The sequence below is a fragment of the Apostichopus japonicus genome, chromosome 8 (assembly GCF_037975245.1).
Source record: "Apostichopus japonicus isolate 1M-3 chromosome 8, ASM3797524v1, whole genome shotgun sequence".
In the NCBI taxonomy this organism is placed as follows: Eukaryota; Metazoa; Echinodermata; class Holothuroidea; order Aspidochirotida; family Stichopodidae; genus Apostichopus; species Apostichopus japonicus.
In genome coordinates this window covers 22,255,473-22,273,202 of record NC_092568.1, presented here as the reverse complement: position 1 = coordinate 22,273,202, position 17,730 = coordinate 22,255,473, and the positions used below count along the sequence as shown (strand labels likewise).

Here is a 17,730-nt window from a genome sequence, read left to right as displayed (position 1 = left end):
TTTTATGCAAGGTAGGATGAGAGTGCTGAGGTTGTGGGGAGACAGGTAAGCGAGGCGCGAATGAAATTAGTACAGTATTTCACAATAAACTTTTGCAGAACAACAAATTTCCTAGCCTGGGAATATATACGAACTGTTGTAACCAGATGTGTATAGGTCTCTGTGTTAGATTAAGGTGAACAGTTATGACTTATAACCTGAGCCTTTTGTCAAGTTGGTGCAGCATTACAAGTCAAAGTCTGCAACCTGCAGAGCTATCAAACATGTTTGAATGCTTCTTCATATCCCAGACAATCTCTACATATGATAACACATAACAGCACATGGAGTATGTATACTGATTGAGGGACATGGTGGATCCATATACTGTACATACTGTACAAGTTGTATGTTCATCCAAGCTGTTTACTTTTTATACTTAACTTTGGTTACAGACTTTTCAGACTGACATCTGTTGACTTCAATTTATGACGATAAAATAATAAGGTTCGTGGGTGGATCCCTCATTATCCACAAACCAAATATGAAATTAATTACACCACCTTGGTAATTTTGAAGTGAGCATGTTTACAATCCAAGATATCACACACACACATTAACCCATGTCATCACCATCACATAGGCTATATACTGCTAGCCAGCTTTCAAGGGAATAGTATAGTCTAACTAGTGCTCTAGTAATGTGAGTATTATGGAGTTCTGCTTGGCTCGACAAACTCCTAGAGGGATGTTAACATGTAATTTACGTGAAAGTTACAGTCTGCCAACTCTTCCCGCAACAGTAGTTTTGATGATTCCAAACCCACCCTTTCTAACAAACTGAAAGCTTTTTTATGGGGAAACAAATCTATCCAAATTAACCTTGCAGATGGCAGCATATGTCATATGAACTTATAAAGCAGTTTTTTTTCTCCAACTTTGCCTGGTTACAAAAAACAGTTTCATTATTATAAGCATCCACATATTCTGGTTGTAATAAAAGCCTAGATTTTACTAAACACAGAATCAACAAACTCCAGTTGAGAAACTGGAACACAAGTGTTTGAGATCGGCTTGTGGCAATTACCAACTTGTTTTCCAACCGAAACTCCAGAGTAACTAGGAACGGTGCTGAATTGATTAAGTCTGTCATGGTCTTTGGGGCTACCTTACCCTTGCTGGCATGTTTCTCATAATTCACTACTTCTCTCTCACACTGACAAAAGCCACTAACAAACCTATCACTCAATTCTCTCCGTAATGATTTTGATTCAAACAATTAAATATCCATACCCCTTAAGGCCTTAAATCATATTTGTTTGGGACTGGGTTCAAGGAAAAGTAGCTGCTCGGGAATGCAGAGGGCCTGTTGGAAAGCAGAAGGAAACAACAACACATCTATATCTCGCTGGGTACAAAATTAGCAGAACTAATATGCCAAGAATTTCAGAGAGGGTTTGTGTACCACCAATTCATTTTACAATCTCGCACAAGTATTATGCAACGTCACGTGACAAGGCGATTGGTTGCTAACGTGAAGGAAGATCCATCCGTGGGGAGTAGAGATTCCATGCATGACAATTTTCAATATATTTGCGTCAATGCAAACTTTGAGATGATTTCATCAAAGAGGCATACTCAATCAGATCAATTCATACACTATGGTATGTAATATCACTGAATAGAATTCTTGTTCTATGACCATGGCTTTGACAATAATTTGAAACCTATCAAAAGTTGCTGTACTGAGACCAAACCTGGCTGGATCAAAGGTGTCTTCCCAATTACAACAGCATTCCAGAAAATTATTATGGCTTTAATAATTAACTTACATACTTCCTGAAGGGGCAGAGAAGATACACCTAAAGTGCCTTAATAAGGCAAGGTCTTTGACAACCTACTGTAAGTGTAGTCTTTGAGTCCGTAATATAGTACGGCAGATAAATGACTAAGTCCTAAAGCCCAAATTACATGCACATATACACACTGTTGCACCCCAATTAGCTTTGCATTCCATTTCACGAAAAGTAGGGTTTCCCTAGGACTAATGATCTCAAAGGGCCACCATAATTTTCTCAAAATAACATACTGAATATGGTAACCTCTTTAAACTAGACCAACTTAATATAAAATCAGGAGAATGTCTGTACAGTAGATGCCATTATATTACCTCTCCTTTTTTCCCCTCATAATCAAGGAACAAAACATTTAAGCCGTTTCCTTGCAGACGAAAGGGGCAGAGATACTCTCTCGTTGGGTAAATGTTAATTGATGATACGAGGCCCTAACAAGAGAGATCAAGGTAATGATGATGATCATATGCACAGACGACCCTTTAAATGTTATCTCTTATGGTTTATTGATCTTGCATGCAGAGAAATGCCCCATGCCACAGAAATAACGGAAACGTTTACTCCATGAAGCACTTCCTGTTTTTAACCTTGGAATTCTTTCGTCACATAATACTACGGGAATCCCTGTACAGTACTACTACTCCCTTACAATGAAATCAGTCACAGGACCACGGTGGATTTTCATTCTGCCCATTGCAACATCAAACTGACATATAAGCATATATTACAAATGGTACTATAGGTACTGACGCAAGCTGCATTTTTACCAGGAAACCTTAAACTATCAAACATTGGAAAGTACCTTATGCCTTATTATAGTCAACCATAAAATGACCATTTCATGACTGTAAAAGGGTGTAAAATATCCTGCTTGGGATTTCCGCTCACATAACTAGCTCAGCTTGTGTATATTTACATTATTACAATGGTGCCTGTAATACAGGACATGAATATCACTATCTTTACGACTTGGTGCTTTATACCAAAAAAAATTTTTTACAATATAAAAAATATTGATCATGTTTCAAAGCTTTGCACAGGAAATTCAATATGGAAGAAAACTGAAGATTTTGTTCAATCCTGAGAAACATATATGAATCTGTAAATTCAAAGATGGCCACAAAATATGCTAGAAAGGAGACCAAATTTGGTCACCTACCAAGAAATGAAACTCTCTTATACAATGGAAACATCACGCTCTAAAACAATGACCTTCACAATGAAGTGATGTTGGCTTTACACTACCACTCGCAACCGCAGTGTTTGCCCAGAATTCAAGCGACTCAATTAAACTCTTCCAGTTACAACTAGACGAGTTCCTTGAGTTTAAATGCACCTGTCTTTTTTTTTTACATTTAAGAAGACTTCAAGTGGTTAGGTCAACAAACCAAACACATGTCAGAGCGAGATGGGAGAGAATGATAAACCTACATTCTGAAGAGTCAAGGCAACTCATGATATTTGAACAAGCTCTACGCTGTATCTTAAGGACCACATTCGAAAAAAAAACAGCCCATTCTTCTGAGCGTTCCAGCACTAATACGAGGCTACTGCTTCTGCATGCAAAACACACACCGTCCATGTACACACAAGTTCTTGCTTGCTCATTAATTTAACATCAAGTCTCCCATTTTTTTCTTTCTTGTAATCGGCCAAAACCTATTGTGGGGACCAGACACGAAATATGTTCCAACAGTCCTACACACTCTAATAAGGGACTGTTGAAAAATACTAAAATATTGTTGAACAGCTCACAGTTGACATGAATGCAGTGTTTAACATGTGACTGATTCTTGAAAGAAGCTGGGGTGATTAGAGTCCACATATTGGGAGGAGACAGGTAACTAAGCAGTGGGAGAGGTTAATAGCTGATGCCGAGCATGTCTGTGATGATAGTGTACTCCTCATACAATGCACAATGATTCTGCATGTTTGATTCCATAGTCTATTGGTTGTATGTGTGTGGTAGGAGGGGGTGAAGGAGGGTTGTATGTGTGTGGTAGGAGGGGGTGAAGGAGGGTTGTATGTGTGTGGTAGGAGGGGGTGAAGGAGGGTTGTATGTGTGTGGTAGGAGGGGGTGAAGGAGGGTTGTATGTGTGTGGTAGGAGGGGGTGAAGGAGGGTTGTATGTGTGTGGTAGGGGGGGTGAAGGAGGGTTGTATGTGTGTGGTAGGAGGGGGTGAAGGAGGGTTGTATGTGTGTGGTAGGAGGGGGTGAAGGAGGGTTGTACGTGTGTGGTAGGAGGGGGTGAAGGAGGGTTGTATGTGTGTGATAGGAGGGGGTGAAGGAGGGTTGTATGTGTGTGGTAGGAGGGGGTGAAGGAGGGTTGTATGTGTGTGGTAGGAGGGGTGAAGGAGGGTTGTATGTGTGTGATAGGAGAGGGTGAAGGAGGGTTGTATGTGTCTGGTAGGAGGGGGTGTAGGAGGGTGATCAAAGATCGATACAATATTGAAATGGGCCATACATATACTTTGAACTCTTCAAAGCGTAAAAAGTCGTCATTAACTGGTAAAGGTACTGTATAATGAAGATTCCAAGGCAAGGAAGGTTAACAAATACAGAAATGTTTTATGCTGCTTTGTGTGTGTGTTGAAAGTCACAGGAGGCTACAGTAGGTGGAGCTAACCTAATATGTAAGCTAAACCTTTCTACTAGATCACACACCTTGGGAGGCAGTGGAGACCAGGAGGCCTATCTACATCTAGCATGAGTCAGGATTTGCAGTAGCCATACTGACAACATCAACAAAGAGTACAGTTACCTAGGAAGTACAAGCGGTGTGAGATGATTTGTAATGACAGCTCAAGGCAAGGCCCCATATTTTTGTTTTCATGAATGACTATTTTTTTTCTCCATGATGTCCTAAAATTCTGCAGGGTGTTTCCCAATTCATTCATTCAGTCCTGTGAAATACAAGATGCACAAGACCGCGGAGACTACCAGCAGATGCGTGTCAAATTTCCAAGACTGCCGGAAAGATTTCCATCTTCCGAAGACAAGAGTGCACGTTCATCTGGATCGAAATTCATAAATTTATTTTTCAAAGTGGAGAGCTTTTCTACAACCCCGCAAAAACAACGTCTCGCTGTAAACGGTAAAAAGATCGCTGGAGATTTAAAGACCGCGGTGGGATCACCAGGGCAGAAAAAATAAGTTAACGAGATGGGCTGCAACTTAGTTAATTCTACTCTTCCATGAAACATCCCAGGGTATGGTAATTAAATTAAGTTAGATACCTTCTGATTGTATATCCTGCTTGTGGCCTGGGATCGGTAAAGCAGTTGTCAGGATGTCACCTGTCCAAGAATCACATGGCCTTAACAAGCATTAAGGGAAAAGACTACTTTTTTTCCTTCTTTGGGGGGGGGGGGGAGGGGAAGGGAAAACTAATGACTAATAAAGATTCTTTCTTTTTTAACAACAAAAATTTGCAAACTTCCTCATTCTGTTTTTCTGTTCATGAAAGATACCTAGAATGTTGAAAGGATACATAATAGAAAATCTGTTGGCAGGCTGACTTAGAGACTACAACTTTAAATACTTTGGGCAGTATAGAAGGTTAATTCCCACTATATACCTCCAATCATATAGGCGATTTGTTTGTATCTGCTGTAAGATCACAGCTCTAACAAAATTTGAGTTTTGCAATTCTGGCCTTCAGGAAGCTGATAATTCCATATTTTAATCCGTGAATGGAACCCAGCTCATGACATCCTGATGCCGACAAAAAACCAAGCACGCTGCTTTTACAGACCTGTGCTCAGATCATTTTCACTAAAATGGCTTCCCAAACCTTGTAACTTACCTTAATCCTAACAACTTTTGCTCCTCTGCTGGACGATATTCCATTTGTGTATCTCTTCATTTGTTTCTATGGAGAAAAGACAAAGAAAAAGACAAAATATTAGCATAATTAACAAATACATATTATATTATGAAAGATCATTACTTTATCAACCTAAATAAATGCTACAGATTTGGTGACCGATGAGCACGACAGAAATGAGCCTCCGAGGTTGTTAACCCTTGAAATTAATAACTGAAGGAATCAGATCAATGTTTGCGCATACCATATATTTTATTGATGTGTCAGTTAGTTTACAGCTTGTCTGAACATACTACAGAGCTAATACCATAGCAACCATTTGTCATATGATTGATAATTTGATAACAAGACTGTTACCCGATGATATTATTAAAGGTTGGCAGTATTTTTTACCAATCGTTCATATCATCCCAGTAATAAATATAAATATCTACTGTAACTTAAAGCAGAATAATATTCCCTTTTATTATGCACTTTAACAGGTCATATCTAAGTTTTTTAATCAAGTCTAACCTTTCATTGATATCAACTATTGAACCAGCATTTTGATAGCCTGAAATGACACAAAACATATCCACTTAATTTACTTCCAACATAAGAGCGGACTTTTGCAAGTGTATCCAATTTAACTTGCATTGTAAATAACTAAATATGCCGTTAAACAGCTCTGTTCAAACTACAAAGTTGCACGTTTATAAACCAAGATTGAAAACACAGTACAAACACATGAATATAATGGAGACAGGTTACTAAGCAAGTATGACCGCTAAAATATGTCACATTTGACAAATATTTACATCCAGGATCTATAAGAAAATGTTTGTAGAGTGGCAGAGAACAGCTGGTTTGTTTATAACTAAATGCATATTTAAGCATTATCATTTATCTCTTTCACTTTCTAGCATATTCATGCATACTGATGACCTTTAAAAGTGGCAGACATATAAAAATAAGTCCAATTGTAACATTTTTAGACAGTTGAGCCTGTAAATTTGTGTATATATGTGAATCACATAACTACATTAGCATACTACAGCCTCGGTGTTACTATCAATGTCAGACAAAGACTTTCCATTCTATTTATAGATGTTTTCCCAGATTCACCCACAGCTGTGAGGTACTTAATGAGATCTCTCCTACGGTAAACATTATGACAGCCATTGGTCTGGCTTTTATCCACACTTTAAAAGATAAGACCCTGCCCGGCCTGTTAACCAACTGAAACTGTAAATTGATAAAAACTTGTAGAGTGTCTTCAGAAATTATACAATTTATGCAAGTATTAACATGTCCATAAGCAATGATATTGACTAAATTCCATCAGTCACACAATTTAATACAAGCTGCTTCTACTCTGTGTAGACTACTATAGAGTTCATAACACTAAATATATTGCTATGGTCTCTATATACACATAGAGACATAACCCTGAGCATAATATATAGTATTATAGACTGCTACAGTATGTATGTAGACTACTAAACTTGGTTCATAACAATATAGATGTATGCTTTACATATAGCCACAACAGCACAAGATGTACTGTATACAGTGTCATGCAGGTCTCTATATATTATACACATTGAGACACTATATAATATAGAGACACATGAGCACAATACGTACGCAATAGGTACTGTGTAGATATCTATGCCCTACCTTGCTATTTTACCTGGTCCAATTTCAGTTCAGTACAGTAGGAACGTGCATAACAACTTTGCACACACACACACATACACAAATAAAACATAAGGCAGGGGAGGGGGGGGGTTGACATGTATGTCTAGCCTCTTAAATAGTCACAGCAGGGAAATTGGACAACCTGTACATTTTCCACTCCTAAAAAATCTAACCATCACAATTTATCTCTGGTAACACAAACAAGTCTTGTTGATGGTGGCCTGTCACAGTGCTTGTGATGTGAAACTTGAGGATGACACAAACACACACAGGTTAATAAAAGTTTGCCCACTGTTGTCAGCCATCAAATTCCATTTTCATATTATGAGGTGAAATAGAATACATGAAAGGTACCCTCTGATTATGGAACATGATCATGAAGCTATGGAGGAATCTCTTGCCAACTCATCATACCAAGTGTGACTTTAATATGACACTTTGCTATGCACAGACTGGGTGTTCCTACTTGTCAAAGGTATCAAACAAATTTGTAGCACCAACCCCACCCTGTGAGATGGATGTAAATGAATATATCTCAAAACAAGCTCCAGAGTTATCCCACTCTACTATGAGCATTTCTACATTGTGTAATTCATAATTAATACCTAATGGGCCAATGTCATTTATGAAACCATCTGGGATCTACATATACATGTTATTTAAATTCTAAGTGTATACTTAAAATCTTACAGTAAGTGGTAGTCCAGAATCAGTCTGACCAGTCATGTTTGGTTAAGAGAAACTGACTGTTTTTGGCAAGATAAATTCACCTTAAAAACCATGTGCAAAGACCAAAAGAGAATTGTAACTAATGTCTTACCTACAGTAATCTGTAAAAGCAAGTTTCTGTCCCCACAATTATAAGAATCTAAAACAGGCTACATTTATCACCACTTTAAAACCTGGGCATAAAAACATTTACAATGGATAAATTATGTACCTACTGCAGGCCTATACTATAACTATACTACTTCTATTAGGTTAGCAGTCCGATATACAAAGTAGTACATATATTTTTAGTTCATTCTTCAAAACCTTCATAGAAAGATTAATGCCCTATTTCAGAGAGATACCATAGGATCTGCTATCAGACCTATGTGCTATGGCTGCATCTAATTAAAAGTAATGCCCATGATACAGTATATATATGCCTTCATATGATCCCACTTTATGATACATATGGAGTGTTCTTGTCTTCATTCATGACAGCTCTTAGATCAAACCTACTAGTAACCACTCCTCCTCGACTTCGAGCACAAAGACAATCACAAAGCAACACGAGGTAGTACACTACACTTGCGGCTCAAAGAGCAGTGGCAAGTGGATTCTGTAATTCCTGTATCCTGTGTATTACTATTATTAGCGAGGTCAATTAACTCAATCTTCACCCTAGATGTAAACTTTTAAGCTTCTGAGGCCCAGCAGGAAAAGGGAACCTCAGTAGAGCCAATGAATGGGAGATTGTTTCTTAATCTTAAATGTAAAGCAGTGTAATATATATGCTCTCCTTATATCCTAACAGGTTTGGAGGATCTTGGGTAACATTTTCACTCAAATGATGTCGGAACTAAGAGATGCATGACTCTGCTAATTATCTCAGTAATCACCTAATTATAGGAATTAATGAGCTTTCAAATATGGAAAATGACTACAATTTAATAAGTGTACAAGGACACTAGCCTAGGCATCACTGCACATGTACAGTAGCTTTGTGTCACAGAACTGACACTACTCAACACAGTATAAATGTACAAATGCACATAATATTTGTGCAAAATACATGTCATCACTGCATCTTCAGATAAATAACCCACTCCCTAATTATAACTGGATGTAGATAGCTATGTTACTGCAAACAAGTACATTGGAATTGAACAACAGGTAGAATCCACAATAAGGTTAGACTGTAGATTAAAGAGTATAGACCATAGTTTAGATCAATATAAGATGAGTTTTCATTTACAGACATTTTTTCACTAAGCTCTGTCCCATTCATGCCTACCACGTACAAACCCCTGATTGACAATGAATACCTAACCATTAACCTTGTCCAATAAGACACCTAGGGTGTGTAGAGTTTGCAGCACATTCATTCAGCGCTTTCATGTATAGCAATCCTTTGTCGATAGAGTGGCTGCTATGTTGTTAACTTCAATTTAATACTGGCTGGCACATACAACCAATCATGTGACATGGATTGCCATGTGCTTTGTATAGCTCAACAGTACAACATGTTATATTTACTGTATAGTATAAAGACCACCACATGTTAGAGTGTGTGGTACGTTGACTACTGCACCTGTTCGTGCGGCAAATTTCTGCATGAATGTAATATCTTTCCGAGACTATGGAAGCAATTATTACTGACTGTGTGGATTGAACATAGTCAAGCAGAGTGACACAACATGATTTACAACACACAGTATAAAACATTCTGCATAAAAACATTTTACTGTTAGATATTTCTGACAAAAATGTTTGCTCAACTATTTTCAACTCAACCAGGTCAGCTTGTGCAAGTTCTTTAACTTAAACAAAAGGTATTAAAGAGACTTGGGCCAGTGCCAAGACATATATCTCTTGATGAGAAAACAAAGGCTGATTTACCTACATCCTCTTCGTCAAGCAAAAAACAAGACGGAACTTTGTCGGACAATTGAGTCTGGCAGTTTAGCCCTGAAATCTGCAGAATAGACAAATGGTGGTCATGTAATCATGATGAAACTTGAATAATCATGATTTTCTACCAAATTCACAGCTTTTTCTTCACTGGGACATCCTCCATTATAAATGTGTTCATGTATACTATATAGAGTGAGAGAACCTCCAGGAAGTTAATTTTCATCATTGTTCAGCAAATTTGTTCAACTAGGATTTGAATTAAGTTGAGATTTTATTGCAGAGTGAAACCATAGGTTTCCCCCAATTTTTTTTTGGGGGGTGGGGGTGGGTGGGTGTGGGGAAGGGAGGATCTTCCATCACACCTCCTGACAAATCAATTGAATACAGCTGGGAATCATAAAAAGCTGCCTCATTAGAAATCGTTCCTTTCTGAAAGGGACAGTTCACAAGAAAAGCAGTTAGTGATAACATCTGTTTGTATAAATGTCAAATGAGTCAATAAAAGAGATGGAAAAAAAAAGAAGAAAAAACAGTCTGTGATAACATCAAAGCCCCACATTTCGTACAGTGTTTAAAAATGCTGTGCATTATCTGCTGCAGGAGTGATGCATTATAACCACAATTAACAGGGACACTATGCATGCATGCTGTGTCAGCAAACCTTTGCATTAAGCTCTGTATCAGCAGATAGTAGATATATACTATAATAAGACTGTTACAGCCCAAGCTTCAGTAGGTCTCTCGGCGACAGAAACACGTGGTGGCTTCTTCCACAGTTGAGCAGGATAAACGTGCCTATCATTGATTGACTGTTGGGGATGCAGTACTGGTTTTAATTAAGGAGAGTAAAGGAAAACATATGCCAGGCAGTCAGTAATCTTCATCATGGAAATCTATCTATATAGTTCTATATAGTTCTATATAGTTCTATATATATATATATATATATATATATATATATATATGAGTGACATCAGTCTTTCACAGATATGCAGGCTGACTTGATAAGAGACTATTGATTGGAACAACAGAAAACAGGAAGATAAGAGTTTGAAATTATTGACATGTTCAAGTCACAAGGGAGTGCAAAACCTTCTTCATGCCATCATCCATGACGTATTCTCCCTTTTTCTAGAATGTACCACAACCCTGAAGATATGGGTGGAGTTCAGCATCATGAAAGTTGATTAACTTAATTTAGTTGGTAAAGGAGTTGATATACTAAGTATATATATTTGATTATGGTACAGTACTCACACACTCTATCACAAAATCAGACTGATATGGGAGCATTTTCTCAAATGTCAACAAAACTTGGTCGATACCAATGGTTAAGTTAAGTAAAAATATATCAATGCGAGCCTGTCACAGAAAACTGCCAAGTCTTTTGTTGTATGCTTGTATGCATCCCATCATTTCATGGTACCAACATTATCATCGTAAACATCATTTGTTTAACATCAAACGAACTATGCTCTTCAAATTCTAGAGAGGAAATAACAATCCACACACACACATAATACTTTCATTTCCCAGGTCTCTCTCTTTCCCTCTCCTAATGAAACTAACAGCAATAATGCAGGCAGGTTTGATAGAGATTGCACCATAGCAGAGTACCCTCCCTATCTAACCAACAACAACATACCAGCTTGTGAAAAACAAACCTGGAATCCACTTGGAAGTTTCACCTAACAAGTGGGATATCCTGAAATTGTTGGCACTGTACCAAACAAACCCTTAACCACTTGGAATCTTGCCTGGAAGCAAAAGTGTCCCTGTGGTTGTCTACACAAACTGCAGGATTTCACAAATCAGTCTGGGATGATGCACCTTATCAGTTATATATATTCTGTGTTTTCACTTTGCGGAATATATTGTTCCCTACAGGCTACAAAAGGCCTTCATCATCATCATCATCATCATCATCATCATCATCATCATCATCATCATCATCGTTTGCATCGACTTTGTTCAAGTTTTTCAAACCAAAAAAAATAAGGAACCCACACACAGTAATTCAACAGAGCATTAACCTCATGGTATCCACTTTATTTTCAAGGCTCAATTCAAACATTTACTCAGTTAAATAAAATCTTTACCCCTAACATTTATTGGTTTGAGTATTTGTGAATTACTACACTGACCTGTCTCCACTGCAGAATGGCACACTCCCAATCTACAGAGCCAGGTACAAAGTTTGTCAACAGGTAGCACTGCAAAACTACTGACCCATTCTGGGGTCATCGCCTGCTTTCTCTCTTACTTCCCAATTTTAACATTCCCAAAGTAAACAAAAATTTATGTTGGTTTCATCAAATTTTGATGTCAGCCCTGCATAATGTGCTGAACCAATGTTTCTTAACACTATCTATAGAATACTATCTATACAAAACAGATTAAAAATATCCTCAAAGTTTTCATCCTTTGCTAGCTTATTTCCTATTTTCTGGGCATGTTCCCTCCTTCCCCCTCCCCCCACCCCTTCCTCATCAAAAGTCTGTAAAGTAGCAGTGCACATAAATACATTAAATGCCATTTAAACTGCAGTGTCATTTAGATTATCACGCAAGTACTGCATTAGGTTTTTCTCATAGACCTGTTCTAAAAGTGTAATCTGATTTAATATCTTATACAATACATGGTGCAATAAAAACGTACTTTATGGTGATGTTACGGCAACTGGACTTGAAGATATAAAAGCTCTATTTATTGTTTTTAACTTACTAACTAGCAGTACTTACCAACAAAAGGTTTAGCCTGTTTAGAACAGAAAGCGAAATGCCAATCGATGGTGTTTGGTTTGCTTGTACATGGCTTTTGTTTGCCTCCCACTACACAGTATCATTAGCACTAATTAGCTAATTAGCAAATTAGCTCTTGTCAAGAAATCAGTGGGATATGGAGCTCTGAATACCTTACAGTATACAACTTATTTCATTTTAAATTTATACTAAATATTCCATTTCTTTGGCAATCAGTGTCTAATTGCAATGCACCTGCCAAATGAGTTCTTGTGGTCTTTTAAGAAGAAAAAAATCCATAAACGAGCAGATTGGTACTTAGTTGGGGGGAGGGGGCGGGGGGAGGGGACGAGTGGGAGGAGAGGAGAAACAGGGAAGAGGGGCATGGAATGGGCAATTTTAATATAGCATGTCATTCCAAAACATTCTCTACATTTTAAAGCTGCCTGCTTGCCAAGTGTCTGTTCTTGTACCGTAGTAGATGAAGGTGGTAATAATTGAATAATCATACCACTTTGTCAACATTTCCGGAAGCTAATAAATATTTATCATTTTGTCTCACCCTAGGAGTTTGTAAGTGCCTTGGGTTTGCCGCAGGCCTACAACAGCTGGGCCGACAATAGCTTGTTGTTGTCAGTCATTGCTAACGACTGCAACAATCAGCAGGAAATATATATCGCTCTGGGTTTTTTTCCCTACCCTCACTTTTTCAAGGATTTGTTTTCAGGTATTAGACATGGCATATGACTCATCGCATGCGTCAAGCAGTATCTAGGGTTCGTTCCACTTATGTAAATAGGGAAACTAAATCCAACCAAATGAATCGCACTCCATATAGTTTGATGCTCTGGCACCTTGCCTGTAACAATACACTTTCGATAAGTTTCAACAGACTGAAACGTCATATTGAGAAAACCCATATGAAAAATTTATGTGTATTCATAACAGGGCAGCTCTCTAGAACCATCAATCATTCAAACTGGTGAAAAAACAGTAAAGCACATTTAGATCCTTAAGTACAGGCTATTGGATTCCTTTAAATGTAATTGTAACAGAAACACATGTATGCCTTAGAACCAACTTCCTAATTTGCATCTCATCTTACTACTATTTATATTATAGTTTAAGTGCAGCCCAAACGTCATCATGTTTGGATTTGATCTTGTATTGGTCAGTCGACTCATACGTGACCACTAGGATGACACATACTGCCGTGTCCCAATTCCTCGTCCTTGCATCCAAATCTTCCAAATCCACCTCTATAGAGTCTTATCTATTTCATTTGTAGTTAACATGACAGTTAATCTATCATAGATCCTTCTTCACAATGCCCCATGCATTGAACCAGTTTTAACATATGCCCCCATGTGAATAGGCCTAAAGTAGCCAACGAAATTATCAACTCCACACATTATTATGATCAAGGAAAGTCTACTGGCTGCTTGTATAGGCCACACAGACCAGGAATTAAGTACCCAAGCAGCTCTTCAATTGATCTAAATATTCATGCTGATAAACACAAATGCACCTTTGGCTGCATTCAAGTAATCAATACAATCTGCATTGTTTCCTTTAAACTTTGTACATACTATCAGGCCAATGTTGTGCTCCACACAAGTTGCACTCCTTACCGTCCTATCGAGAAAAAAAGACAGATTTTTCAAAAAGAATGGATTACAAAGCACAAACAGTCCACCTACATGAGGACCGTTACCAATCACAAAAGAGGTCCTCAAGATCTCCCAATTGAAGTACTAGTGAAAACTGAACTAACATATCATTGATGGAGGACGAGGAGATGTCAATTAGATTTTCACTCCTGGTGTTTACTCGCCAGGGACATGCCAAATCCTCTGGTTTTGATGGCATCTAAGCTACAGTGGGCTGCATTGAAAGAGAGGTCCTGGTTTGCCTTAAGGTAGACAAAAGTTTCTCTAATCTGAACTGACAACCACAGAGGGAGATAAACATTGCCTGAAGACTTTCCGTCAAGTTGTCAACTGAACCCAACAGTGCTGTGGCTTTGGATGTTGTTTGCTGTATCGAAATCACCTGAACTGTACCCACCTAAGAACGAACTGGTTCACCAGCATGGTTTGGGAGGGAGGAAGGGAGGGAGGAAGGGAGGGAGGGGGAAGAGGGAATACTAAACATTGTTGTTATTCCAAAATGTTTGTCAGTTGTCATCAAATAGCTAATAGTATTGCATGTTGTTGTGCATGTCATCAAGGATGTGTAATATTATGCACTGAAGCTATTATTCAGTAACAGCATCAGTTTAAAACAGATCACATTGCACTAACCCAACCCAGTGTAACCCAACCTCATCAGGAGTTGCATACGTAGGCCAAACTCTCTTCTCTACTAGAAAAGTACAAGAAGATCATCACTAATGGCAAATTTTACCTCACAGTTACAAGTAAAACATTACTTTCTTTAAAGTGAATTCACTAAAACTTCTCCCGACCCCTCCCCCCCACTTTCCTCTAACCTTCCCCTCTCCCCACCAGGTAAAGTAAACTTATGACACTTGTTTATACCAGTTCACTGGTTTGCTTGCTTTTTTGTTCCAAATGACATACAACAAAGAGACTCCTCTTTCAAATAGCGGACTTTTCAGAATCCGAGAGATGCAGTTCTTTGCTGTTGAACTCTTTCACAACCATCAACTGACCACTTGTCATTGACTAGTTACAAAAAATTCTACGGACAATACAATGATAAAAAATCAGTAATAGGAAACTGAACTCTTCTACAAAATTTGGTGAAACCCAGCGAATGATATCCTGTAGACAAGATGAATGTAACAGCCTAACAGGACAATTGTAAAGGAAACCATTGCGGCTGTTGTCACCACCTTTATAAACCAACCGTAGCAAGAGTCTTCTGCTGTAACCTTTGACCAATTTAGAGTGAGAATGAAAGCGTGTACAGTACCGTATCACAAACTTAAACAGGTATTAACAGCCAACTCTCACGTTCTACTGTAAGCAGAAACTGTTCAGCCACTCATTCCTTGTTGACCTCAGAGGTAGTTGTTGTTACACTGTCACCATAGTACTACTGAGTAGGTGTACAATCTGTGCATACTACTTGAACAGTATATTACATATATAGTGAACCAACGATCACATCACTACTTCCTATGACGTGATATTGAGTTTCGATCGCTGAAATTTCTGTGCCTGATACAAAGAGTCACATTTTTGGAGGAGCAGTCATTCGGCATTTAAGTTTCAATTCACGGTACCAGCATAAAAGTATGGCCAAGATCATTGATCAAAAATTTGACAAACCCAATTTCAGAATTGCACACATGTAATAAAACATAACAATGGAAGGAAATCCACGAAATATTTTCCAGAATTTCTGTAAAATAACATCCTCACAAAATGAACAGCCTGAGCTTATCCTTATGTTATCCCTCTCTTCTAGCCCCAACTCCAAACCACTGACAAATTCTTGGTAAAACTTCGCAACTTCAGTCATCTCATATCCCTCATCTCCTTTGCTACATCATTTATCTTTACAGTAAGAATTTTGACCCCAAAGAACCTAATTTTCATTTCATCCATTTATAACTCAATAGCATTAGTTTGAGCCAGCAGTGTGGTAGGCTGACGTGACAACCTCAAATGTAAGAGTATTTTATCACTGGGCGTCGCTGAATATCATGCTCCTTAATACCCAGAACTTGCAAATTGGGTCTAAACTTTACCTTAAAGGCAAAAGCCACTTAATTTTGGGAAATTAGAAATTTTAAATGTTACCCTTGTCATTTAAAGGTTCCCAAAGGAAATCAATACAAATCATAGCAAGAATTATTTCTTTGACCCTATGACCCCCCACAAAAGTTGGTATTATATAGTTTTACCAGTAATATCCAACCAGAGGCACAGTAGGGTATTATTGGTTGAAGGTGCAGCAGTGGGTTCGCAAGTTGGGCAGTGTCGTAAACAAAGCCAACAAAAGCAGCACTACATATTTAGATATTTTTAAATCTCTCAAAACTAGATTTTTGTTTAGAGCACTTATTATAAGGTAATTTAGGTTTAAAGACCTCAGATTATCCACCAATTCCTTTGGTCCCCGCACCTCTGTCTACAGGAAATTATCCAAACATCAGTTTAATAACTGGCACTATTAATAGCACACACAGAACTTCTTATTTCTCTGCCAGTTCTTTAAAGAATGCAAGCTTACATGTGTGTTTTTAAAACAGACCTAGACCAGGGTTCTAAAATCCAACCTTTGTCTAGGATAAGACTTGCTTATATATACTGAAAACAAAGTATTTACCTCCCTTACCCAGGTTAGGCAAATGTTAAGCATGAATGCAATGGTGCAATAAACCTAACTTAGCACCTGCCAGGTTAAGGCAATAACTTTATTAGTATTGACTCTGGTCTTTGATTATCTTTTACCTTATTTGCTAGCTTTTATTTTGATTTAGTTTATTATGTTTTATTTCTTTTTTCTTCCCTGGGCATTCTTTTTCGGGGGTTATTGTCTTTTTAAGGGCATTTACAATTCTAGATTGATTTCAAATGTTATTTGCTCTTCTGTAATACCTATTGTTTGTATTATACTAGTACTGTGATATTGTTCATGTTGATATTGTGGCCAGCCTTTAAATCGATTTATAAATAAATAATTGTTATTTAGTATTCCAATGCACAACAAACCCAAACATGGCTATAAATAAATACAATAGAAATCCCAACTTGAAAAGGTCACCACCATTTTTGTTGACAATCTTTTTGGATTCTAGCTATTCAGAGGGAGGGATATCTCCTGCCTGGTTGATTGATAAACTCAGCCTTTGATATTACTGTGTGTGCACAGTCTTTGTGCAGTAAACCACAGCTTGTGATTCACCTAAGGGGAGGACGCAGTCCAGCATTATAAGTCGGTATGATTGTAGCGCCACTGCTTTGTACAAAAGCCCATATCTCAGTAAATTTGCACATTGTTGCATATGGTTTGCCAAACTTTGGCTCTTGTTAATTCATAAGTTGTGTTGTGTTTTA

At 37.9% G+C, this 17,730-nt stretch overlaps 1 protein-coding gene across 2 annotated transcripts in view; it reads right to left on the bottom strand.

Annotated features, from left to right (window-relative positions):
- The window catches only part of LOC139971090 (uncharacterized), a 38,347-nt gene that overhangs the window by 12,421 nt on the left and 8,196 nt on the right, over positions 1–17,730 (bottom strand). Inside the window, exons 4-5 of one of the 2 annotated variants that reach the window (XM_071977281.1) lie at positions 9,945–10,020; positions 5,637–5,702 (exon numbers count right to left, since the gene is read on the bottom strand). In XM_071977281.1, the coding sequence (XP_071833382.1) occupies positions 5,644–5,702; positions 9,945–10,020 (135 nt within the window). In that variant the 3' untranslated portion in view covers positions 5,637–5,643. The remainder of the gene's footprint in view (positions 1–5,636; positions 5,703–9,944; positions 10,021–17,730) is intronic. The other variant, XM_071977279.1, reaches the window with a different exon arrangement.